Below are 27,701 nucleotides of genomic sequence, written 5' to 3' on the forward strand. Positions count from 1 at the left end.
CTATGGTGCCAACAACAGATACATCCCCTATTGCCCTTGCCTGAACAAATATTGCCGTATTTATTACATCTGGCACGTTCCGGCCTAATCCACTCCTCCATTAGAGTTCATCTGATGGCTATCTCATTGTTTAGACGCTCTTACAATTCACCTTCTCTGTGGTCACCCAGAATAAACAAACAATTTCTAACGGGCCTTTTCAGGGGTTTTCCGCCTTTCAGACCTCCTCCTCCTTCCTGGAATCTCAACATAGTCCTTGCACAGCTCATGAAATGCCCATTTGAGCTGATCCACAGGGCTACTCTGAAATTTCTTTCATGGAAGGTAGCCCTTCAGATAGATCTCGCATCAGCAAGGTGAACTAGTGAAATCCAAGCGTTGTCTATCCAAGAACCCTTCTTACAAATTGGAGAGGATAGAATACTACGCACAAACCCACGATTTGTACCCAAACTTACCTCAAACTTTTATGTCAGTGAGCTGCTGGTCCTAAAGACGTCGTCCCAAATCTGGAGTGAAAGGGCTCTTCACTCATTAGTTGTAAAAAGATGCATAAAGTTCTACCTGGATAGGACCAAATCCTTTTGCAGGTCTAGTCAATTGTTTGTGGCTTACAGTGCATCTAGAAAAGGACAAGCTGTTTCCAAGCAAAGTATTGCAAGATGTATTTCATCAACAATCCGGTTTTGCCATCAAGCAGCAGACAAGCCACTGCAAGCTTCTGTTGGTGCTCACTCTACCAGGGCAGGATCAACATCCACTTCACTGTTTGAGGGGGTACCTCTCCAGGGCATTTGTAAAGCAGCAACCTGAAAGAACTGCCACATTACTGCCTGGATGCAGTGCCTCAAGGAGAAATAGCTGTGGGACAGGTGGACCCAAGACTTATTTTCCCGTAAAGGTGAAATGTTGATATACAGTATTGTTTTTCTAAGTATCTGGATTTTAGCCTATTTGATGCATATGTTTATTTATACATCTTATTCATAATTCACTTGAAACAATTATAGTTTATTCTACAATGTGCATCCCTACTGCTAATTACTCTGATTCAAGCATGTGAATCTACGAAAGTTCCAATACTGGAGTAAGAAAAATGAGTTACTTGCCTGTAACTACAGATCTCCAGTATTGGAATCTTTAATAGATTCACATGCGAACCACCCACCTTCCTGGAGAAGCTCACCTTTAACTCTCTTATTTACTGTTATTATGAAGACACACACTAGTGCTCGGAAAATCTGAGGGACTGGAACTTCATTCAGGAGGGTTCTAAAGGGGGTGGTGTTGCATGATTGGCAGAGTCTCAAATTTAGTCCTTTTCTAAAAACGACTCTGATACAGTACTTAACTGATGGGCCTCGGGCCTTGAGGTTTAGTTCTATGTTAATACTACTTTATAAACAGTACCAGGAACTCCCATCTCGCCGACAGGGAAAGATTCCAATACTGGAGAACTATAGTTGCAGGTAAGTAACTAATTTTCTTCCTTTCATCCCTTTCCTGGCCCATCACCATGGGAGAAGTGGATGGGACAGGTCTTTCAATAAGGCTCAAAGGGGATGGTGCCATTGATATCTTATAATCCCTACCTCCCTCTTGAGTTACACTTAGGCCGGGGGAAGAGGGGTGAGTAAATGAGAGGGAGGCAGAAAGCAGTGAGAACAATAAGTTTGGTATTTCCATATTGGAAGGGCTAAATCGGCTGAACTTATTAAATTAAGACATAATTTAGATTTTGGTACTTTAAAGCCAGTAGAGCGAGTGACTCTATAAATTGAATTTGTTAAGGCAATAAAGTTTTTCTGCACAATACTTAAGGCATATTTTATAATGAAAAGATATAGTCCTTTTTTAGCGCAGTCCTCCTTTAGAATGTGTGAATATTCACAACTTTCTCATTTGCGTTTGGCACATAACCCTATTTCCAGCATTGATTTGGGTGGTATGTAAAATTTCTAGTTAGCTACACTGTGCCAATATGTTGACAAGTGGGAAAGAGAGATGTAAGTAAAATAAACCATAGTAAACTTTATTGGTTTCTAGAGCTTCAGGCTCATGCCAGAAAATCTCAAGGGTTTTTATTAAGGCCCTCACCAAATCTGCTCTTAGGTAAATCTTGCCCATTGTTATTACAGTTTGAGCAGAGACGAATCATCTTTTGTTGGCACTCTATTTTGTAGACAGCAAAACAAAATGTTTGAGCAGGCCAGTTTCACTAGGTCTTCCTCATCTTTACTAAATGTTTGTTTCCATACTACCCAAATTTTATTTTTTTGTTAAATAGCAGTGGCCGTCTTTTTTCTTTATTCTAGAGCCTGGTGTTCTATGGCCTTTCTCTCATCCAGTTAATTATTAAAGTATTATCTGTCGTCCTGATGGTAGGGAGTAAGGTGATCCTCGTTGCTCTTTATTTGCCCCCAGAGGTAGCAGGGTCTCTTTTCTGTGCTTACTGTCAATTGGTCCCTGTGGTGTACCATTTATTAATTTGCCATTTTGCCTTCCTCTGCTAAGACTTACTGATTGTCAGCTTCTCTTTCGACAGGAGGTTGAGCAGGTAGATCTCAGTTGTAGGGCTGGTCTAGAGCAGTATTGTAGGAAGTTGGCTCTGTATGTGCTATTTCAAAGTAAGGAATAGCATGCACAGAGTCCAAGGGTTCCCCTTAGAGGTAAAATAGTGGTAAAAATAGATAATACTAATGCCCTATTTTGTGGTAGTGTGGTCGAGCAGTAGGCTTATCCAAGGAGTAGTGTTAAGCATTTGTTGTACATACACATAGACAATAAATGAGGTACACACACTCAGAGACAAATCCAGTCAATAGGTTTTGTTATAGAAAAATATATTTTCTTAGTTTATTTTAAGAACCACAGGTTCAAATTTAACATGTAATATCTTGTTTGAAAGGTATTGCAGGTAAGTACATTAGGGACTTTGAATCATTTCAATTGCATGTATACTTTTCAAGTTATTCACAAATAGCTACTTTAAAAGTGGACACAGTGCAATTTTCACAGTTCCTGGGGGAGGTAAGTTTTTGTTAGTTTTACCAGGTAAGTAAGACACTTACAGGGTTCAGTTCTTGGTCCAAGGTAGCCCACCGTTGGGGGTTCAGAGCAACCCCAAAGTTACCACACCAGCAGCTCAGGGCCGGTCAGGTGCAGAGTTCAAAGTGGTGCCCAAAACGCATAGGCTTCAATGGAGAGAAGGGGGTGCCCCGGTTCCAGTCTGCCAGCAGGTAAGTACCCGCGTCTTCGGAGGGCAGACCAGGGGGGTTTTGTAGGGCACCGGGGGGGACACAAGCCCACACAGAAATTTCACCCTCAGCGGCGCGGGGGCGGCCGGGTGCAGTGTTAGAACAAGTGTCGGGTTCGCAATGGAAGTCAATGAGAGATCAAGGGATCTCTTCAGTGCTGCAGGCAGGCAAGGGGGGGCTTCCTCGGGGAAACCTCCACTTGGGCAAGGGAGAGGGACTCCTGGGGGTCACTTCTGCAGTGAAAGTCCGGTCCTTCAGGTCCTGGGGGCTGCGGGTGCAGGGTCTTTTCCAGGCGTCGGGACTTAGGTTTCAGAGAGTAGCGGTCAGGGGAAGCCTCGGGATTCCCTCTGCAGGCGGCGCTGTGGGGGCTCAGGGGGGACAGGTTTTGGTACTCACAGTCGTAGAGTAGTCCGGGGGTCCTCCCTGAGGTGTTGGTTCTCCACCAGCCGAGTCGGGGTCGCCGGGTGCAGTGTTGCAAGTCTCACGCTTCTTGCGGGGAGATTGCAGGGTTCTTTAAAGCTGCTTCTTTGGATAAATTTGCAGTCTTTTTGGAGCAGGTCCGCTGTCCTCGGGAGTTTCTTGTCGTCGTCGAAGCAGGGCAGTCCTCAGAGGATTCAGAGGTCGCTGGTCCCTTTGGAAGGTGTCGCTGGAGCAGAGTTCTTTGGAAGGCAGGAGACAGGCCGGTGAGTTTCTGGAGCCAAGGCAGTTGTTGTCTTCTGGTCTTCCTCTGCAGGGGTTTTCAGCTAGGCAGTCCTTCTTCTTGTTGTTGCAGGAATCTAGTTTCTAGGTTCAGGGAGAGCCCTTAAATACTAAATTTAAGGGCGTGTTTAGGTCTGGGGGGTTAGTAGCCAATGGCTACTAGCCCTGAGGGTGGGTACACCCTCTTTGTGCCTCCTCCCAAGGGGAGGGGGTCACATTCCTATCCCTATTGGGGGAATCCTCCTTCTACAAGATGGAGGATTTCTAAAAGTCAGAGTCACCTCAGCTCAGGACACCTTAGGGGCTGTCCTGACTGGCCAGTGACTCCTCCTTGTTTTTCTCATTATCTCTCCTGGACTTGCCGCCAAAAGTGGGGGCTGGGTCCAGGGGGCGGGCATCTCCACTAGCTGGAGTGCCCTGGGGCATTGTAACACGAAGCTTGAGCCTTTGAAGCTCACTGCTAGGTGTTACAGTTCCTGCAGGGGGGAGGTGTGAAGCACCTCCACCCAGAGCAGGCTTTGTTTCTGTCCTCAGAGAGCACAAAGGCTCTCACCGCATGAGGTCAGACACTCGTCTCTCAGCAGCAGGCTGGCACAGACCAGTCAGTCCTGCACTGAACAATTGGGTAAAATACAGGGGGTATCTCTAAGATGCCCTCTGTGTGCATTTTTTAATAAATCCAACACTGGCATCAGTGTGGGTTTATTATTCTGAGAAGTTTGATACTAAACTTCCCAGTATTCAGTGTAGCCATTATGGAGCTGTGGAGTTCGTTTTTGACAGACTCCCAGCCCATATACTCTTATGGCTACCCTGCACTTACAATGTCTAAGGTTTTGCTTAGACACTGTAGGGGCATAGTGCTCATGCACATATGCCCTCACCTGTGGTATAGTGCACCCTGCCTTAGGGCTGTAAGGCCTACTAGAGGGGTGACTTACCTATGCCACAGGCAGTGGGAGGTTGGCATGGCACCCTGAGGGGAGTGCCATGTCGACTTAGTCATTTTCTCCCCATCAGCACACACAAGCTGGCAAGCAGTGTGTCTGTGCTGAGTGAGGGGTCCCTAGGGTGGCTTAAGACATGCTGCAGCCCTTAGAGACCTTCCCTGGCATCAGGGCCCTTGGTACCAGGGGTACCAGTTACAAGGGACTTACCTAGGTGCCAGGGTTGTGCCAATTGTGGAAACAATGGTACATTTTAGGTGAAAGAACACTGGTGCTGGGGCCTGGTTAGCAGGGTCCCAGCACACTTCTCAGTCAAGTCAGCATCAGTATCAGGCAAAAAGTGGGGGGTAACTGCAACAGGGAGCCATTTCTTTACAAGTATATCTTTGCATTCAGTTTTGTCGAAGACTGCCATGTTTAGCCTCTGATGTTAATCACTAGTCTGTTGCTACTTGGTATAAAAGCAGAGTTTTCTCTACATGGCATAAATAAGAGTTGTGAGAGTGGGTATTTGATGATTTGATGGATCTTCAGCTCTTAAAGGCAGTGCTCATCTGATTGTACTCTTAACTTTTTAAAAGTTAGGATACAATACTTCTGATGTATATTTCTAACTGCAAGTTCTTCACCTTGTGAATACCCCAGCTGCCAGACTGGATTTGTAGATCATTTTTTTTATCAGCACTCCTCCACATGTCAGCAAATGGCATCATGCGGCTCCTCAAGTGTGCAAGAGACTCTGGGTCTGATTACAACTTTGGCGGAGGGGGTTAATCCGTCCCAAATGTGACGGATATCCTGCTCGCCTTATTACGAGTCCATTATATCCTATGGAACTCGTAATACAACGGCCGGGATAGCAGTCACATTTAGGATGGATTAACCCCCTCCGCCAGAGTTGTAATCAGGCCCGATGTCCCCTCTGACGACTACAGGGTTTAACCTTGTAGAGACTGTCACAAACAGATGTCTGTGACAGATCCCTACCAGCTATATCTTTGCTGCCTTGTGTATCTGCACAACTCGAGGTCTTGGAAAGACTACTCCTCACTAAATTGCAAGGGTATCCAGGACCCCAAAGCCAAGCTCTATATTTCCAAAAACTACATGGTGTGTAAGTGCTTTTCCTGGTGAAAGATGTGTACCCTTCCTGTTCTTAAAGCAGTTTCTGCAAAAGTTCCTCTTCTCACTCCAAGTTGTCAGGTAAGTCCAAATTAAAAAAACATAAATTGATGTGTGACTTTCCCTAATCCCATCACTCTCATCAAGGTACCTCTGGATATCAGTCCCAGTCCCCTACAGAGGAAAAACTACAAGTTACTTTCCTTTGGTAATGCTCTTTCTGGTGGATACTCTATCTGCAAATTCCTCTGCACCCTCCCTCCTGTACTTTCTGTGAAATGTACACTTCACCAGCCATACAAAAGATTTCAATTTATAGATCTGCACTCATCCTATCTGATCAGTTAGTAAACCCCACGTCCAACTACACAGACAGGGTCAAGAAAGGAAGTGACAGAGCACAGGAGTGGCACTTGTATGTGCCACTACCCGGGTGTAACAAAGACAGCATGGATTCGTACAACGCCACCTGCTGGCTTGCAGGAGCAATGCTGTTACAAATTTCCAGATCCAGTCTGGCGCCAGAGGGTATAATATATAGAGTATCCACCAGAAAAAGCATTATTGAAGGTAAGTAAATTGTTATTCAGGTTTTATGGATTATGTGAAGGTTGGAGATTAAGCACCCTGTCAAGTATGTTCTTTTGCCAGTATGATATCTACTGTTGCTGTTTTAAGTGCTACATAAAATTCATTTTGAGTCATTGCCTGAACCTATTCTGAACTTCCTTTTGACCAAAGTGTATCTTTTGGTAGAGGTTACTTTGGCTCAGTGGTTTGGGACGGCATGTTGGATGATGGAACTATATTTGAAAGTGTTTATGGCAGTGGTGGCCCAAATCCGACTGATTCTTTGTGCTGGTCAGGAATAGCACTAGGATTGTAAGCCACACTGGTGCAATTAAATGTTGTTTATTTCGACCCTTGTTGCATGCGCTCCTCCGAGAAGTTATCTGCCACCCTCTCCTAATGATGGCTGTTTACCAAAGCCTCCGGGCTATAGAAAATTGCCCATATACACAAAATTGATAATCTATAGATAAATTTCACTTGGCCATTGTGTCTCTATAAAAGGTGACTGTAGGCAATTGAAAGCCAATGCAATAATGAGCTTCTAAGGATTACTGTTTCATAAGAATAGAATGTTGTATATAGAAAACTGCCAGGCAGAAGAAGATTGCTAAGAATTCTCAGCTAAGATCCAAATTCTCAAAATGGAAGTCAGTGATACATGTCTAATAACAATTCCTGTTGTCTGTCATGATTGGGGTGTAAATCTGTTTTGGGAAGAAACAGATATTTGTGATTTGTAAGTATTCTTGATGGTTTCATTAAATGCATAACCTGAAGAAGGTCACTGACTTCTCTTCGTATTTTTTCCACAGATAAAACCAGTGTTGAAGGACGACTGGCTGCTCTTTGCTGCAGTGCAGTAGCGGTGTACGAACAGTAGCATCTCCCCAGGACCATGCCTCAACATGCACAAGGGACCACCTCTCCGTGAATCTGTTCTGTTTTGGTTTTTTTGTATTAACACACCTTCGATATTTCCCATGTCTTAGTTCCAGCAAACTTTTTTTTTTTTGTGTGCAATAGATCAAAACATTTTTGTGGGGACTACCAAAGAAAAGGTGCAACTTTCAAAAGATGAACGATTCCAGAAGGTACCCTGGGAAGAGAAAGGGCTGGTCCTGAACAGACACTCTGCTCTTGTTCTTTCACAGTGGCAGGTGGACCACCTATGTGTCTTTGAGTCTTTTGTATGTGCGTACTCAACAGAGACTAACAAGAAGACTAAGAGTCTATTACCTGGATTAAAAGGACCTGTTTAGGAACCTTTCATTCTTCTCCGCAGAATAACAGTGACTAACATTTGTAACCCACCTCTGCCTCCCTAAAGTACATAGGACCGTCATCCTTCTCTGAAAGGAAGTGTTTGGAATCACCACTGTTCTACATAATTTGCGTGGAGCTGTGTTCTCTGCACAAGATGGTAATGCCTGAAGTTGTGGAAAGACATTGTCTTGGGTTGAAGGCCCATGTTGAAACCATGGAGTGTACCAGGACAGATGGCACAAGCACTCCGTTCAGAAGCCTAGCATCTTCCTTCAGTTTGTCTGGCTTATGAGTTCTGATATTCGAAAGGAGATACGGCAATTGATAAATGCACTTAATACAGGGTAGCAGCACAGCTCATTAGAAGAAGCTGTTCTCCTATATGGCAAAATCTCTCAAACTATTTCATAAGGCAAAGAAGATAATAATGTCAGTTTGCACTAATTAGCTTAAGCGATTTTACGCTGACATTTGCAGAACTGTAAAAACAAATTAGGCACAAATAATTTGTCTAAAGATTTGATTGCTTGTTTGTACCAGTTCTATTTCACGTTTAAAACCTCAGCACCCCTACACTGCTAACAAAAACTACTCATGTAATATTTTTCCATTTTATACCCGTTTGTCTAATGCTCCAGTAAAAGCAGCAACCATTGCTTCGAATTTTCCTAGTACTGAATTAATTTTGGATTTCTTGGCTGTTTATATGTCTATATAGATTATATAGATTTACATGGATAGTTAGGCTGATAGTTGAGCATGTGAAATGTGCATTATTGCCTGTGATCTCCATTTGGTATACTGCAGATACTTGTCAGTCAACTTAATTGGACAGTGTTGGGAGAAGGAACGTAAATTCAGGCGACTCATCTGCAGCAACATGACTGAATTGAATGAAAAGATCTGTGCACTATGTTTTCAGGCACAGCTTCATCCCACAAAGCAGTTTGGCAGATAGGGCCGCCACTGTCTAAATTGCCTCAGAACAAGGATTCCCGCAGGAAATTTAAATTGAGCATCGTTCACATTCTAAACTGTCATTGGGTGTCTAAGCACACAATAAAAACTTCTTGGACGTGTTGAATTATTTTTATTTTTTGTTACTCAGATGCTTGAATACTTGAATAAACTGTGCTTGAGAATGGAATAAATTTTTAGTCTTTTTTTATAGGCAAAGTAATTTGCAAATTTGGCGGCAAAGCTGTACATCCCTAATTCATCACCCTTGAGTACTTTACTAAAAAAATATGTTTTCCTTTACTTTAACTCAGTGCGCCGTTTTTACCTTATTTATCCAAATGGAACCCCAGCAATTTTAATGTTTATTTATATATGTTTGTGTGTGTGTGTGTGTGTATATATATATATATATTCATATATATATATATATACATAAAACAAAAGTTTATATTGTTAGGTCTTTAATACAGTGTTTCTACCTCTCATTTGTAAACTGCATGCAATGTTCTTGTAACCGATTACTCCTTGGCCTGGCACAAAACGCCTTTTTATTATGGCCTGTAAAAATGTATATTAAGGTACAATAAAACTGACAATGAAAACTTGCTTCATTGCATGTTTAGAAATGTAAGACATCAAATCTGTACAGTTTCACCTTAACCGTGTGCACACAAAAAGTAGTTAAAATGGTATGAGTTGTTTTCTTTTAAAATTGATCATTTGAATTGAAAGCAGTCATACACAATTGTCAAAAACATACTGAAGTAACAAATACAAATTGACACTTCGAGCCAACAACTGTTAAATTTTAAGAAGTAGCTCCAAAATTAATACTGTAGTGCTCTCTCTCCCCAACCATGCTGCAATCCATGCGTTCTTTAGTCAAGAAAAAATAGAAATGTATGTCTTCCGCAGCGTTAAATCTCACCAGATGTACCAAGGTTTAATGTGTGGAAAGCATTTGGTCTGTGTTGAAGTGTTGGCGCAATCTGCAGTGCTAACTGAAGGTGAAAAACTGTCCTGCTTGAAGGTGAGTAGTTGTAATGTTCAGATGGATCTTCATGAACCAAGGGAAATTGTAATCGACACTATAAACCCTGTGTGGAAGGACAACTTGTCATGAAACATTTCATTCAGCTACTAATAATTTACAAACGGAAGTGCAACATTAACTTGCTGAACTTTGCATCACAAGGACACGCGTCAAGTAGGGAGTTACAGTACACACTGCTGGGATAGGAAACCAGAAAATGGGCTGCACTGAACCTGAATCTAATCAAGTAAAATCGCTGAGAGTGGGTAAATGGGAACAGCAGGTAGGGTTACATAAAATCTGCAGTAACAAGAGGGAGATACTCACCCTCTTCTTTTTCAAGTCTACACTCCATCTTTTATTTTTGCATGCAGCAAAAAAAATCCTCTTTTAGCTGCTGTTTTGATATAGTGTTAATTCGCTGAAAACAGTCCATGCTGCCTAAAGTATCAAGCTGGCTCTTTATGCATCTTAACCTAGCAATATTATGAACATTGTCAAGGAGCAAACCATCATTAATTATGGCTTGAGTCAGGCTGGTCTCTTCCTTAGCCTAGATTGCTCTCTAAAGCTTTAAGGGTGTTAGGTTTGATGCAATTTTCCAGGGTAACCATACCTAACTCCATATGGCAAAGAAAGATAGGAAGACTGTTGGGAACTGACAAAAGCCCAGTGGTGGCCGGCAATTTTAGGTGGGAGGAGGGGCGGGTGGGAAGCACACACACTCATTCATTCACACACGCATGCACATCCATTCACAACACTCCTCAACATTCAAACATACATGCACGCACCAAACATTAATAAAAAAAAAAACACACACACACTTACCTTCAGCTCAGCGGTCTCAGGATGGTTGGGACTGCTGCCTTCCCTCACTGGCTGACCTTAGGTCAGCCAGTGAGGGAAGGCAGCAGTTCCAACTTTGTCACAGAGTGGGATGGGGTCAGTGAGACTTCTGACCCCATACCACTCTGTGACGAGGTGTCACTGATTGACACTTGCCCTGGGCGCTTCAGGACTTAAACCTGAAGCGCCCAGGTCGGAGTCAATGGGTGACTCTTCCCCTCGTCACTGAGGGGGAGGACCTCGAGGCACCTTTGCTGAACTGAGGATGTCACACCCATAGGAGCTGTGGCCTCTTCAGCCCAGTAAAGTTCAGCTCAGGCAGCCAGGAGGCTGCGCAAATCGCGCATGTCTCGCTCCTGGCTGCCTGACCTGAAGATGAAGAGTGTCTGTCAGGCTGACTTTTGCTCAGCCTGACAGGCACTCTTCATGACGGGCAAAAGGTGGGGGGGCTTGGCCCCTCTGCCCTAAAGGGCGGGCCGCGCCTGTAAAAGCCTTCTCAAAAAATGTTTTTCAGCAACCTGTAAGTTGGTGACATCTCGATATCCCCATACCCCGGCTCCATATACGACTGTGGAGGAACAAGCAGAATAGATGTTAACCATTGCATCCAATGCAAATAATTTTCCTGCAAATCTGAAAAGGGCGTTGGTAGTTCGTTTGAACTTTAACTTCCTGGCCTTAATTAAATGTGACCATGTACCTTTTTGATCAAACTGAACCCCTAGATAAGTAAAAGATGAAACACAGAGGAGTTTGTCTCCACTAATAGTACTTGGTTTCAGGGTGGGGATAGAAATTTCTACAGCCATGACACGTGACATGGAGGTATTGATCTTAAAGCCCAAACTGCTTGTTGGACTTGGCCCTTTTTTCAGGGTTATTCCCCAAACATTTTGCCTTCATTCTCCTATTTTGTCTGACCTGTTTTTTTGGCTGTAGGACTCAGGGTACTTTACCACTGCTAACCAGTGCTAAAGCGCATTCACTTTCTGTCTAAAATGTATTGGTGATTGGTTTATCCAGGATTGGCATATTTAATTTACTAGCAAGTCCCTAGTAAAGTGCACTATGTGTGCTCAGGGCATGTAAATCAATTGCTACTGGTGGGCCTACCGCACTGATTGCCCCACCCATATGTGTAGCCCTGCAAACATGTCTCAGGCCTGCCATTGCTTTTCCTGCGTGTACAGTTTTAAACTGCCATTTCGACATGGAAAGTGCACCCACTTGCCAGGCCCAAACCTCCCCTTTTACTACATGTAAGGCACATAAAGTAGGCCCAAGGCCGTCCTAGGGGCAGGGCACAGTGTATTTAAAAGGTAGGACATGTACTGGTTTGTTTTCCATGTTCTGATAGTGAAATATTGCTAAATTCGGCTTTCACTATTGCAAGACCAATCTCTCCCATAGGGTAACATGGAGATTTCCTTGAAATACCTTTAAGTGTAATTTCTTGTTGGGAGCCGATAGAGATCTCGAGTTTAGGGTCATTCATCTCACAGTTTAAAAGTACATACTTTGGTGAAGTTGGTTTTTGAATTGGAGGTTTGAAAATGCCACTTTTAGAAAGTGAGCATTTTCTTGCTTAACTATTCTGTGCCTCTGTCTGTCTGTGGAATACAGGTCTCGTTCAGGATGACAGTTGGGCTGTTTGTGTGACTGTCTAGAGTGAATGCACAAGGGGAGCTGAGGTGTGCCCTGCATTTCCTGATGCCCATCACCTGGCTGATGGGCCTTCCTGAGCTAGAGTGGTGGGAGGAGCTGACACTTGTATCTAAATAAGGCTGTGTCTGTCTTTACACAAAGCAGTTTCCAGCTCCCTGGAGTCTGTCTGGACCCTGGGCAGGGAGGAAAGGTATTGTGCACTACAAATACTTCTTTTTGAAGTTTGCATACTTCAAAGACAGGCATGGGTATAAGTACTGGACCTCTGAGCCCACATAGAATCCTTCTGGGCTGAGTACATTCTCCCAGAAAGAAGAGCTGGATGCTGTAGGAGGAACTGCCACTATGCCTGTTGCTTTGTTGTGCTGGCCTGCTGCTTCCGTCCTGGGAGTGAACGTACTGAACTTGGCTTTCTACACCCTGCTTCCAAAGGTTCTCCCAGACTTCAGCTGCCAGTGCCTTGCTTCTCTTGCTGAGAGTCCTGACTCGCCAAGTGGTGCCAAATCCAGTTCCTTGGCCCTTGGGACTGAGTTCTGGTGCAAAAAGGAAGAAACTAGTACATCGACCTCCAGAGCAACTTCGGAACAGCCGCCACCCTCTGACCCCCCATGCTGCTACCTGCACCGGAACTATGGTCCCTGCTTACTGCACCTACTGCGATCTACAAAGCAGGCCTGACGTTGCCACAGCGCCTCTGAAGTCCCACCACAGTGTGAGTCCAGAGTGCCGTGTCACTGACATCTGTAGCACCTGACTCTACTGCAGCACCTGTGGCCCGTGCTGTGATCCCGACACCGCAAACTGGACACCTCAGGTCTTGACCTGCTGGATTCATCTACACTGCCTTGGTGTTAAGGAACCGATACCTCGCTGCCAATGCCGCATCACCTCCTCTGCAACGGTAAGGAACCAATGCCTCCGCTCCCCTAACATTAAGGAGCCAACGCCTCACCACCCCGGTGGCAGTAAGGAACCAATGCCGCACTGGCTCCAGCAACACCTCACCTCCCCAGCTCTGTGCAATGTCTTTGTTTCCTCATCATTTTCCAAGGTACTATACTGGGGGCCGTGCGAATCCATGACCAGCGCGTACTGCCTCGAAAGTGGTGTCACTGTTGGAAGTGACTGAAGTCGCCGTGAGAGCCCCAGTTGGAGCCATTGTGTTTCTAAGCGTTGTACTAAGAATTAATCTTTGAAAATTTTTATATTTATGTGTGTGTGTTGGATTTGTCGTTTTGGTCTTGTTTTACTCTGATAAATAAATAAGATAATAAAGTAAATGTGTTACTGTGTGTACAAATACTTTACACATTGCCGCTGGGATAAGTCTGACTGCTTGTGCAAGCTACCTTTACCCTGTGTAGAGTGAGGCTCCCTACTTCGACAGGGTGCAAACCACTGAGAACTAGACGTCATTTCTAACACTGCTCATGAATAAAACAAACAAATGAACAATTTTTGTAGGCCTACACTCGTTCTTGATATTAGAACACAATCAGCTGCAGTTTCCTACATCTTAACTCCGCAGTATCTGCCTCCACTGAATAAAGATGGCTCTCAAGGTCATTAATATAATGGCAAAATAGAAAAGGGGCCAATACACAACTTTTCCTTACTCCACGTTTCATTTCAATTCGGTCAGTACGCTCACCATTTCTCCCATAGCTTACATGCCCTGTAACATTGTCATGCATCTGAGCTTGGAAGTGCACCTGTGCTGTGTCTATGCTCATTTTAAGCATTTTTGTCCCTAGTTTCTCTCTGTCCGCCGAATCGAAAGCCGACGTTAGGTCTATAAAACCTTAAATGAAGGATACCACTTTTTGCCATTGTGTATACACTGATGATTAGGTGGAGATTAAGGCACTGTTCCACTGTGCCAAGGCCTTGTCTGAACCGATATTGCACATCTGAGAAGCACCCTCTATCTGCGACCCAAACCTCAAGTCGATCGAGTGGTATTCTACCCATGAGCTTGCTTGTAGTAAAGAAATTGGGCAATAGCAACGGGGGTCAGCCCAAATCACCTTTTTGAAAATAGGTACTATAATAGCAGTTGATCATGATTTAGGGGGACGTTCAACAACTGTACTTATCATTACATTTGTAAATAATGGTGCCCACAAATTGTGATTGTCCTAAAAGAGGTCAGCTGGCACCCCATCCGGGCCGGAAGCCTTATTTCTCGCATTCCATTGTAATGCACCTCTAACCTCCTCATAGGTTGGTAAAGTTAGCTACGAGCCATCCTGTGTTAAATTACTAGTGGCTGGTTTGATGTCACTGTCAGGCCCGTCATTGCTACTATAGATTCTAGAGAAGAGTTGAACGTATTAATGTGGAGGTAATGGTGACATCAATGTGTGTTATGTTTGTCGCTAAAATAAGGATCATTAATTGTCTTCCAGAACAAACATGGGTCCTTCGTTACACTTGCTTGATGCAGTTTTTCCCCCATGGTTCATGCCTATTGGCCCTCTTCCTCTGGGTGATTGCCTGCATGTAACGTTGCCTATAGGTACTCAGTTTCACCCTATCTCGGGGCACATCTTTCAAGGCAAGTATAAGATTCCTCTGTGTCTTTGAGCAATTATTGTCACACCATCTTTTCCTCGTTCCAGTTGACAATAATCAGGAACTGTGTGGCAAATTCTCTTAAAAACCTGCAACACGGGTTTGGGATTTAAATCATAATCCAAGCAAGCTAACACCTGCTTCCTGTTTCTCCTTAATAGTTAATCCTGCTCAGCTCCTGGGTTCAATGCGGACCACCTGCCTAAGACCCCTCTTCTTTTATGTTATTGGTAAAATATATGATGCACCTGGGTCAGTGGATAGCGATCACTGAAGCAAACTTGCAGGATAGAAAAAGTGATAGCCCTGGGCCTGTAATATTCTGAAAGAGCAATAAAGTCAATGAGAATACCCCTGCCTCTTCCTATATAGGTAAATAATCAGTGTTGGAATGGGGCATGAGGTCAATAGGCAGCCAAAGGGAAAACTTATTTAAAATGGAATTAAAAATCTCCCCACAAGGGCATCGTTCCAAATAAGAGTACCCCTCCATGTCACACCTCGACAACCCACAAACAGAAGACTCGTACAATTGATATATTCTGCAGTTGAAGTCGCACTCCAAGTGACAATAAAATCCATTTTGAGATTACTCAATAATTTGCTTAGAGTTTATTCAAGGGAAGCAGCAATGTCAACATTATTAGAGGAAACATTGTTGTGATAAAAGTTAAAAATAACATGCATTAGTCTTGATTTATACATGACAGTAATCACTTGAAAGTGAGAGGAGACAAGGTGCGACTTTACAACCTTTATATCTAAAGAGGTTGAAAGTAAGGTTAACAGACCACCTATGTGATGCCAATATAACCACTCCTTTTTGAGGTGCCAAGAATAATTAGGTAAACTGTCCCACAAAAAGATGGTTTAGTTTATATTTACTTACTTTCCATTTTTTACATGATCTCTACAAAAGCAGGTGTCGGTGCACTTTACAGAAAAGAGTGGAGAAAAGTTGTATACTTACAAACAACACATGGAAAATGTTATGAGGAATAGGTCGCAGGGGGCTATATTAAATTCATGCAGTCATAAAATTAAAAACACCTTCTGAGGGGGTACAATGCAACAATGAATAAAGTGAATATGGACAGAGAGGGGAAACCAGATAAAGTGGAGAGTAAAAGGAGGCATCAGTCAATTCACATTAGCAGCTGCGGCAGCAAAGAACAACAGCACATCTGTGACCATTTCCATTGTGGGGAACATTCAGCTGCAACATGTACTGCTGCCATTAATACAACCAAAACGATAGTTTAGAGTGCACCCATTAAGAATGTGCCAAATAAGATTCTAGTCAAGAGTTCCATTCTACATGGGTGTGATATTGGTTGGGATGTCTCAATACAACACTTACTGTGCACTTTTGGTTATGGAAGACTCTGAAAAATATATAGTAATATATTTGTGGGTGACAAACCATCTTATTGGAGACATCTACTGTGGCAAATCAGCTGTGAAGACGTTCTGCTGTAGAAAAGGAGCTAAACAAGTTGGCTGTGTTTATTTCCACCAGGTGTGTCTTTATTGCCTGGAAAAGGACCACGATTGGAAGTTGTGTTCTGACTGTCGGGCCATGGCTCAGAAGGCCTTGAGAGAGAGATCTCTCAAGCTTCTAGCTGCCCGGCAGCTGTCTTCGATTAGCATGACTCCGAGGAGGTCACGGTCCCACTCTCGGAGGAGGTCATGGCACCGCTCCAGAAGCCACAAGTCATCTTCCTCTCATTTGAGGTCTTCGGGGTGTTCAGGTAAGAGGCATAAGACGAAAAGAAGTCCAAGCGGACTTCGACTTTGCCATGCCTGTCGGCCGATGAGGCATCCAGGGAACGCCGATGTTCCCAGCGCGGTTCCATGGAGCCGTCGCCAGGGCCAACTCTGCATCTTCCCCCTTTTCCGGGGACCCGAGCGACCCCCGCTCAAATGAAAGAATTTTAAAGAATTTTATAAGGCTATGCGCCTTGTTTTTGAGTGGGCTGCACCCTCTGGTGAGTCTTTGGGCCCTGTGGGGTCAGTAGGGGCCCCATCGAATTAGGCGTCTGCGGCCTCAGTGCGGTTGGGGACCCTGGGATCCGATAGCAGATCCGGACCAGCACCGGTCTCTCACAGTCGGCCTCCTCCAGCGCCGGGCCCAACGTCGACGCTTCCTCCACCACCGGCGCCCACCGGTGGTGGTAGCCCTATCCTCATTCCGGATGATCTGGAGCCAGAACGACGCCCATATCAGTGCCTGAGGCTTATTCAGAACAGCGAGGCACAGGAGAGGAATGGGAGCAGGGTCTGAGGACCCTTTGGAGTATGGATTGGAGCACGAACAGGGCTGGTATGAGGATCTAGGGGAAGCCAGTGGACTGGATACTTCTCCAGATGCTGGTATGCTCTCTCCTTCCGCTGTGGCTACGGAGGAGGGTGCATCTTATGCCATGGTGGTGCGTAGGACAGCTGAGGTCTTGGACCTAGATTTGCCTATGGTGCCTGTCGGGACTAATATCCTGACCGAGGTGCTTCAGCCAGGGGTTGCTACATCGGAACCGATGTTATCCTTCAATGAGGCCCTCACAGATGTCCTTCTGGGTACATGATCCAAACCCAGCACAGGGGCTCCTGCTCCAAATGACCCTAGTTTCCTCACCCAACACCCCACCCCGGAGAGCTTGGTGGTCCAAGCCTCCACTTCCCGTGGTGCCTTCCCTTCCGCCCCTTCGGATAGGGAATCCAAGAGGCTAGACCAACTTGGAAAGAAGTTGTTTTCTTCCTCAAGCCTGGCTTTGAGGTCAGTAAACACCTCTTGCCTATTGGTCCAGTTTTCCCATACTTTATGGGATATGGTGGCAGAGGTGCTGCCCCAGGTCCCGGAGGGCCTACGGGACACTCTCACCCAAGCTGTGAAGGATGGGAGAGATGCAGCCAAGTTTACCATCGGGTGTAGATCGGACATGACCGACTCGCTGTGCAGGGCGATTTCTTCAACAGTGGCCCTCCGTTGCCACGCCTGGCTACGTTCTTCTGGCTTTTTAGGGAATGTCCAGTTGAGTTTGATGGACATGCCCTTTAATGGCTTTCACCTTTTTGGTGAGAAGGCGGACTCTGCGCTTGAGAGCTTCAAGGATTCTTGAGCTACAGCCAGATCATTGGGCCTTTCAGCGCTGACTCGTCAGCAGTCTGACTTTCATCCCTTTCAAGGCTTCGGAAGGGGCGCAGTACCAGGCCAGCCACAAGGTAGCCACCGTCCTCTGGCTTCCCAGCATCCCGTGCGAGGACGAGGTTGTGGTACCGTCAGACCCAGAGGGTCTAGCTAGAGGTCAGCCACCACACCTCCCCCCCTCCCGCCGCACCCATGCTCTCCTAGTGAGGTTCTGCAAGGCCATGTCCGTCCAGTTGGAGGGAGCATTCAATTTCATCTCCCTCACTGGCAGTCCATAACAATTCAGACAAAATATTGCCATTAAAAATATCTATTTCTACTCATATCAATAACATAAATATTGGAAATATCATTACTTTTAAATATATATAACATGTAAAAAATATTGAAATACACAATATGAACTACATTAATATTGCAAAATGTTGAGCCAAACTTTATTAAAACAATGTATAAATATCTATTGTAATTTAAATAAAAATACAATTAAACTCTAAAAACATTAGTTAATATCCTAACTAGATTTTATTATTTTTATAACACTAAAATAAACTTTAAACACATATATAAAATAAATATACCCTTCAACACATCAAATACTTTAGAAACTGAAAATACTTACAACTAAGTAATATAAAAATTAAACAACAATTAATTAAATTATGAACATAAATCATACACCCAAAATAACATTTAATATTAAATAACTGTTAATAACTTTGTACACCATAAAAGGTAAAAATGAAAAACAATTAAAACTACAAACAATACAAAGAGTAACCAATAGAAATGAAAGGAAAGCAGAGAAACCAATAAAACACACAATTAATTAAAAATACAATATAAAAGGAGCACAACACTTGCCACATAAAAAAAAAACTAAAGGTGCAAAATGATGCTTCTGCTGCACTGCCAACAGAAAACCGGAAAAAGAAAACATACAAGTTCCTCTAGACGTAAATAAGACACGTATTTAAACATACTTAAAAATAACTTAAAAACGTAAATATACATATAGGTAACAAAATCCTCTTATTTTTATTGATATACCAGGCTTTAGGAACTACAGAGAAATGACAGCATCATCGTCAAACTACAGAACCGCCAATAGAGCCCAACTTAAATAATAAGTACATTTAAAGCAGTTTTAAAAATCAACTAAACCGTAACCATGAAAAGATAAAACTGAAAGCCCTCAATCCCCACAAACTACCAACAAAAACATTTAACATTAAACGAAAACAAAATGTTTCCCCCAACAGACAGGAGCTATCTGATCCTCTTTGGACCACCTTCAATTGAAAATAGAAAAAAAGAGCTACAATTATCACCAAGAACACATTTGTATATGTAAAATGCAAAACAATACTCATACTCATGTACATGTCAAGTGTAAATTAAAACTATTAAAATATACTTAACTATATTTTTAGGACATTTCAGACATAATGACAGCGCAAGATTAATCTCATCACAGAAAGGCAACAGTTTCTCTCGCACAGAAAACACAAACACCGAAAATGTCAATTGAAAATTCACAAGATATTAAAATGTTATTTGTTTGAATCTCTTTATTGCATTTTCACATTATTTTACATTTTGTCAGCAGATAACCGGGTTAAGCAATGCCAGAGATCCAAGACAACCATTATAGACTACAGGGAGGGGTAAGAGAAGGAATAACAGAAAAAGAGCTGTAGCGCTGGTAATGAGCAAGGCCATCAGCCATAATGAGGGGATAAGAACTGGTGAGCGAGTCTGCAGCATGGGAAGGGAGAGCTATTAGCGTTGTAACTTCCTAACTGGATTTTTCTTGCCACATAAATTGAAAAACAGTTGAGATAAGCAGGCAGATGGAAAGTGCCGTGGCTGCCATGAGCATGAGTGCGAAGGAGAGACACAAAAAGAAAAAGAAATTTGCTCACAGTCAAACTTATCGGTAATCGTGCAACTATCCATGTAACAGGGATGGTGTCCAAGGCAGTAACAAAACCATCCCAAGGAGGGACAAACGTAAAGCATTTACCAATGATGGAAAAGGATTTTTGAAAGGCAAGCATGCGAACGAGTGAAAGTGATGGGTGTGGTTTAAAGCCCACAATACTTAAAAAGATCGTAGCGCTTGCGCGCTCAACCTAAAAAAAGAACACCCTCGTCAATTTGTTGGTGCGCACATGCATGGCACAAGTGCTTACAAAATGATGCAAGAGTCTGTGTCACAGGACTTCTTTTTTTAGCAATGCTGCACAGATTCGGAAAAAACATTGACAAAAAAAAAATAGATCCCAGAGGCGCATTATTGGTTTTGCCAATGCTTGTTTTTATTTTGGTGTTGGCTCTGAAATAGGAGGGCACCTCAAAGTCTAGCTATTACAGCACTATCATGATCTCCGAAAAATATGATGTGTGCAGTATAGCACCAGCAAACTACTCCACCCCTTTGTTACAGACCATATAGCAACAAGAGGCTATTACATCCCAATACAGTGAAGTATCCATTTTATTGCAGCTCTGACACACCCATAGCATAAATATACAGCTCTAAAGGGCAATGTCACTCATACAGTGTGAACAACACCACACTCTAACAGTACCGACAACCTAGCTCTACAGGCCTATGGCATCCCTATTTCATGAGTGAGATAGCCCCATTCAGTAACCAGGGGAACTTTCACCACCCGCACAAGCACCTGTCTGGCAGTACATTCTTCTAAGTGCTGTTTATAACTCTTTCCATACAGCTCTCATCGACCCCTCTTTCCTTTACCTACCAGTAAGAAAGGGCAGTGGGATGAGCGCCAGCCTTCGAGGCTCAGAGATTTAGCCAACAGATTACATGATGACAGGAGTGCTTCCCATTTATCTGATGTCGATAAATTAAATAGCGTTCAGTAAGCTGATGGCAGCACTTATTATTTAGAGAGCCACAACGCAGCATGAATGGTGACCACTTTACTGGCTTTCGAACTAAGAGGCCTTCGTTCTGGTCCTAGCATGTCCACTTGATCACCCTGTGTGATCTTGACCATATTACCGCCCTCCGATGGCATCCATTCAGTACATCAGCGAACGAATGTTGCGCCGAAAAAACGGCCTAAATATGGATCCTCACCCTTTATAATTGCAAAATAAAATAAAGTTAGCTTTAAAAATAAAACTTTGTGCCTGCTCGCCACATTTTTGCCAGTCACAAGCCTTCTGTCCGCAGGGCATTAGACATTAAAAACAACAAATAGTACCTCAATCACGTCGGGAGCAGTGGACGGGCACTAAATTAATTTGCATCAATTAGTGCTTGATCCCTGCTCCACTGGAGAAACGGAAGTGATGCGGGACATACCTTGACAAATTATGTGGCTGTCAAGAAGAGTGCCAGGCAAACCAAGAAATGGTGAGCAACAGGCGGGCTCCAAGCCCTGAACTGAACACAGCAGAGTCTTGCATGAGACGCATGCACTCGCACGTTCGACCCTTAAAAACGGGGAGAAATAAAGATATTTCTGTTTGTTATGCCTCTCCTGGGGAGGTGTATGATTTTGGCAAATTCCCAGAATTATAAGTCCTAGTATACCCGGAAATGCGTCAAAATCCATGGAAGTTCCTTGGAAACATCCACCGCAGTGCCAATGGAATGCCTACCCAAGTAATGCCATGCAGCAATTTGCACTGTGTTGCCTTACTCCAGATTTTTTAAGCCACTCAAAGTGGCTTTGCGTGGATTCAGAAATCTGACAGAGGTTTACGTCATGCATGTACCACATTGCATGGTGCAAATGCAGCTCAACCTTCTGATAAATATGCCCCTCAGTGTAGACTATGCAACAAAGATCCAATTTGCGCTTTACATAAAAAGAAAACTGACTGCACTAGCCTATTGCCATGTAATAGAGGTAGCTAATCACTATACCTCCTTATAGAACGTTCATTCTCCCAACAAAGCAAACACAAAGTCCTCAAATGAAATGCCTTTACGATACTTGATCTGGGCACAGATGCAAACCCAAATTCCAAATACCATGCTGGAGTGTCTATGATAGCGCAATGGCTGAAGAAGCCAAAACCAACAACGCAGTAGCAGGATGGCTCAATGCCTTCCAAGACACACTAGAGAGAACCAAACCAACACTTTACAAAATTCATAGAAGCTGTACAGAAGAACACAGCTACCAGCAATTAAGAATGGAATAATCAGTAACCCAAATGAAACCCAAAATATGCAAACAAACCAGTAGAATGTATGGCATTCTACAATATAAAGTTATAGGGGCTGTTTACGAGTCTGGTGGTCCCAAGACTGCCAGACTCACGGTGGCAGTCGGACCGCTGCAGCTATAGTGGTTAAACCGCCACATTATGAGGTTGGCGGGCAGACCCACCAACCTACCACTGTCCCTGCCAGGATCCATGATCCCAATGGACTGACTTGTAATGGTTGTAATCAGCCAGGGTGGCGCTGAACTCAGTGCTGCCCTGCTAATTACAACCTTGTTCTCCGCCAGCCTTTTCATGGTGGTTTTACCACCATGAAAAGGCTGGCAGGGAACAAGTGCAGGGCAGCACAGGGAGGCCCATGCACTGCCATGCTGTGGCATGGGCAGTGCAGGGATCCCCCTGCCCAGCACCCTTGAAGAGTGCACTGTCTGCTTTGCAGACAATGCACATTTTGAAGGTGCGGTGCACCCTGCATGAGGCCGCATTGCCACCGGCTCAATTATCAGCTGGGAACAATGCTGCCGCACCTTTCCCACTGGGCTGATCAGCCCAGTGGTGAAAGTTGTAATGGGGTCGGTGTAGACACTGCCAGCACTGTGGTGGTCTCCTCTTCGGGAGTTTGGCGGACGGATGCTTCCTGCCGCCAAACTCCTAGTGACCCCTGTAATCTTTATAAACAATGAAAGAGTACTCTACTTAGAAACATTAGCAAAATTCCAGTTATAGAATACCAAACTACCTACACAGAAAGGATCAAAACTTAACAAAGGTAAAAACGAATATTAAACAATTATTTTTATAAATCATTCAAAATAGCATATAAATGAAGTAGAAAAATGATTGATACGTAAAGATAATATGCTTACTAATTAATTTAAAATCAACACATCGTTAGCCACAAATCACAACAACCAAGTAAAGTGAGCCAAGTAAAAATTACAATGCTGTAGCTGTAGATCTTCATCCATATCCGTTCTGAAATGAGTCCAAATTAAATCTAAGGAAGCAATCCAGCGGCATTAGGAACCATAAGAAAAACCTGAAAAAAAGTAAATGCTCCAGGAAACCCCAAAATGTAAGGAAATAAAAAAAAATACTAGTTTGCTCTAAATCAAAATAATTTCCTTTAGAGAAAATATTTTTAAAAAACACTCCGTAAAATAACCTCGGAACTGTAAATCTGGAAAATAAAAGACATACAGAACCCACTCATTGAAAACACTACTTCTAATTACAACATAAACATTACATCACCACGAAAACATACACAAAATATGACATAACATTATCTAAAATAGTTTGAAACTACTACCAAACTCTAACTAGTCTTAACATACAACACTATCACACAAAATAACTCAAACTCCTCCTAAAACACCCGAAAACTAAAATTCAGCACTAGAATGTACAGTCAACTAGTTCTACCTGCGTTCCCCCAAATCCATAGAAAGGTCTTACCTTATTTGATGATCAGAAGCAAGTTTGTGACTCCCAGGAAACTGGGCTACAAATTACAGGAATAGACCACAAAAAATGACTGCTAAATGAAAACAAAAAAAGACTATCACCCTATAGACAACAATGGGACTTTAAACAGAAATTTTGAACATTTTTTATAAAATGTGTACAAATGTTCTAAAAATATAAAAAATGTAAAGAAATGTTTAATAAAAATATAAAACATAATATAAAGTATACAATAAATAATACTATAAACCAGGAAGCCAGTTTGCCTTTGACATAAAAAAAAAAACTGATTGCACTAGCCTATGCCCTGTATCAGAGGTAGCTAACCACTAGAGTCTCTTCATAGAAAGTTAATTTTACCAACAAAACAAACACAAACTAAGGGCCTGATTTAGATGTTGGAGGACAGGTTATTCTGTCACAACGGTGACGGATATTCCATTTGCCAAAATCTAAGTCCCATAGGAAATATTGGGGTTTAGATTTCGGCGGACAAGATATCTGTCACTGTTGTGATTGAGTAACCTGTCTACCAAAATTTAAATCAGGCCCTAAGTCCCCTAATTGAATACTTCGAAGGCACTTGCTCAGGACACAGATATAATAATATAGTATTATTTATAATATACTCTAAAAATATATAAAATGTATTAGACAAAATGTGTCATGAACAAATGTATATGTTTAAAAAAAACAATTGTTCCATATTTTCAAAAATGAAAAATGTCACACAATGTTTGAAAAACATAAATGCAAAAACAACAAGGTGATGGGTAGAAAGCTAGTATTAATCTCAGTCACTTTGAATTGCTCTGAGCTGCATCCCAATCCATTGTGTATTTTTTTGCTCACCATCCCACGTCAGTTTGGGCCCAGCCATATGCAAACCAGTCTTGACTCTGCGCCTCATGGGAACAGTCCAGCCTAAACTGTCAGGCCAAGTCCTCCCTGAACAGGATCACAAGCAGCCTAGGACTGGTTCTGCCATAGTTAGGGCTCTTCAGCCAGGTATAACTTACTTTCAGTGGCACAGTGAGCCCAGGACCCACATCTGGGCATTCCCAGCGCACTTCAGGCGGCAAATTCAAAAACAACAAGGTGGTGGATGAATTGCTTGTATTAATCTCAGCCATTTGCAATCACTCGGGCCACATCTCAATTTATTGTTTTTGAACCCATGCTACATCCGTTTTGACTCTTCAGTCAGGTATAACTTAGTTACAGTAGCACAGTGAGCACAGGACCCACATCTGGGCATTTCCAGCACACTTAGGGCAGAAAATGCCAAAACAAGGTGATGGATGGAATGCTTGAATTAATCTCAGCCACTGGCAATAGCCCAGGCCACATCCCAATCCATTGTGGTTTTTTTTTGCCCACCATCCCAACTCACTTTGGACCCAGCCATATGCTAACCAGTCTTGGCCCTGCTCCTCATGGGAACAGTCCAGCCCGAACTGCGAGGCCAAGTCCTCCCTGAATGGGATCACAAGCAACCTAGGACCGGTTCTGCCATAGTTAGGGCTCTTCAGCCAGGTATAACTTACTTTCAGTGGCACAGTGAGCCCAGGACCCCCATCTGGGCATTCCCAGCACACTTCAGGCGGCAAATACAAAAACAACAAGGTGGTGGATGAATTGCTTGTATTAATCTCAGCCATTTGCAATCACTCAGGCCACATCTCATATTATTGTTTTTGAACCCATGCTACCTCCGTTTGGACCTTGTTGTTTTATACACTAAAAAGACAAAAAGTAATATTCCCACTGTAATCTAAGCCATTTAGAGGAAGGCGTTTGACACTAAAGGGATAACATTTAATATTGCCACTTTAATCTAAGCAAATTAGGGATAGGTGTTGGGCAGTAGCGGGGTGACATTTACTGTTCCCACTTCAAACTAAGCCACTTGGGGGAACATGTTGGACACTAAAGGGGTTACATTTACTATTTCCACTCTAAACTATGCCATTTAGGAGAAAGTGTAGGAAACTAAAGGGTGACATTACCATTCCCAATCCAATTTAAGCCATTTTGGGGAAAGAGGTGGACCCTAAAGGGTTGACATCTACTATTCCAACTCCAATCTGAGCCACTTTGAGGATGGTGTTGGACACCAAAGGTGTAACATTTACTATTTCTACTGCAATGTAATATAATTTGTTAATTTAATTAACAGTAAAAATACCAAATAAATGAAAAATGTCAAATATATAGTTTCATATACATTAATATAAAATCATCTTAGTTGCATAAATTGCAAAAAATAAGAAACACCAGATATATCTAAATGTATAAACATTATACAATCAAACTATGTTCTAAACAGCTACAAAACACCATGTTTTCATTAAAAAAATAAACTAATGCAAAAAAAGTATAATAAACGATTTTAAAATATAAATTATTTTTTGTACAGTATTCTTAGATGCAAAATCAATCATGTAAACATTAAATAATGGAAATGTTAATGCATATTTTTATTTAAAAAAAAGTAAAATATGTAAAACTTATAAATTATACAAAAAAAAAAATTTGATGATGGGAGAAGGAGCTCCCGATAGGCTGTGTGTCAGAGAAAGCTCCCGTTATGGCTGCTGCGGTGTCTTCCTGCTCTGCCAAAGAGTAACGGCAACTGTGTCTCCGTCGGTGACAGCGCCAATAGCAGTACTGCAGTATTTCAGAATGAAAAGAGGTCAGCGTGGCGGTATGCCTCTGACAACATTAGCAGCATTGAAGGGCTGGACAAACTCTGGGAGGAAGCCAGCGTCAAGCTAAGTTATTTGAAATTCGACCACCAGCTGGTGCGAAGAGTTGGAAGCCAGCGGCGGACGTGAGAGTGCTGCTAGGAGCTGACTGTGGCTACCCAAGGGCGTGGCTCAAGAGAGAGGATAATGTGAAGTGAGAGCAGTGTTGCCAGATTGGGCGATTTCTCGCACAAATGGGCGATATTTTTCCCATTTGTGCGGGGAAAAAAAACAATTGCGCGAGAATGATTGTTGGGCTATTTTTTGCCCTGTATGCGCAAAATTGTTTGCGGGGCGGCGCCGCCGGAGATACTGCCCCGGCCAGGCCCCGCCCCATGAGATAGGTGTCCTCCCGAGTTGCGGCACACACACAGCAGCAGGCAGCAGCGTGTGCGCCGCATAGGGGGCCGTCAATTGGTAGCGCTTTCGCGCGCTACTAGATTGATGGCCCTCTGCCCCACTGAGAGCCTACATCACGGAGCTCTCAGTGGAGCAGAGGGCCGTCAATCTAGTAGCGTGCGAAAGCGCTACCAATTGACGCCCCCCTGGTGCGACACTGCGTGGCGCACACGGAACACGCCAGCCGCGCAGCGCGCCCCACGGTGTTTAGTTGATGGGTGTAGAGGGCCATCAATCTAGTAGTGTTGCGTGGGCTCTCATTATTCTAAATGAGACTACTGGATTTATAGGTAGCAGGGTTGTTCCTGGTGTGGGGGACTAAGTCTTACCCACTTGGAAGGACCTCTGTCACCTTAAATCCGCTTTTGCTCCGGCTAACTAGCAGTGCCTCATCTCTCCCAAGGGGGAAAGATGATTGGGCAGCCGAGCGCATGACATCTTTGGAACTTCCCAGGGAAGTCGTGGTCACTCAGATCCAAACCAGCTCTCTCATTTACAGTATGATCTCATATACAAATGACAAAGGCAGTTTGAGTTTTATATATTGCTTTTAATAAAACGACTGCATTTTAGATAATAAGGCCTGAGCCGCAATAACCAGAACCATACAACACAGTAGGATTGAAATAGTCACGATGAGAGTGAAACATAAAAACAACGCTATCATGGTGTTAATGGATTCTATTCTCTCTCTCAGTTAGTTATATTTTGAGCACAGCATGTTAAGCTACTAACTTGCCTTTCAGATTCCCCGGGAAGCCATCACACCTCATACCTGAGCAAAGGCCT

At 43.3% G+C, this 27,701-nt stretch overlaps 1 protein-coding gene across 1 annotated transcript in view; it reads left to right on the top strand.

The window, feature by feature from the left end:
- ULK2 (unc-51 like autophagy activating kinase 2) overlaps positions 1–8,945 on the top strand; it is a 360,264-nt gene extending 351,319 nt beyond the window's left edge. The window contains exon 27 of the mRNA XM_069226356.1: positions 7,411–8,945. Within this exon, the coding sequence (XP_069082457.1) occupies positions 7,411–7,478 (68 nt within the window). The 3' untranslated portion in view covers positions 7,479–8,945. The remainder of the gene's footprint in view (positions 1–7,410) is intronic.
- Positions 8,946–27,701: the final 18,756 nt, after the last annotated feature.

The sequence above is a fragment of the Pleurodeles waltl genome, chromosome 3_1, assembly GCF_031143425.1.
Source record: "Pleurodeles waltl isolate 20211129_DDA chromosome 3_1, aPleWal1.hap1.20221129, whole genome shotgun sequence".
Taxonomy (NCBI): domain Eukaryota; kingdom Metazoa; phylum Chordata; class Amphibia; order Caudata; family Salamandridae; genus Pleurodeles; species Pleurodeles waltl.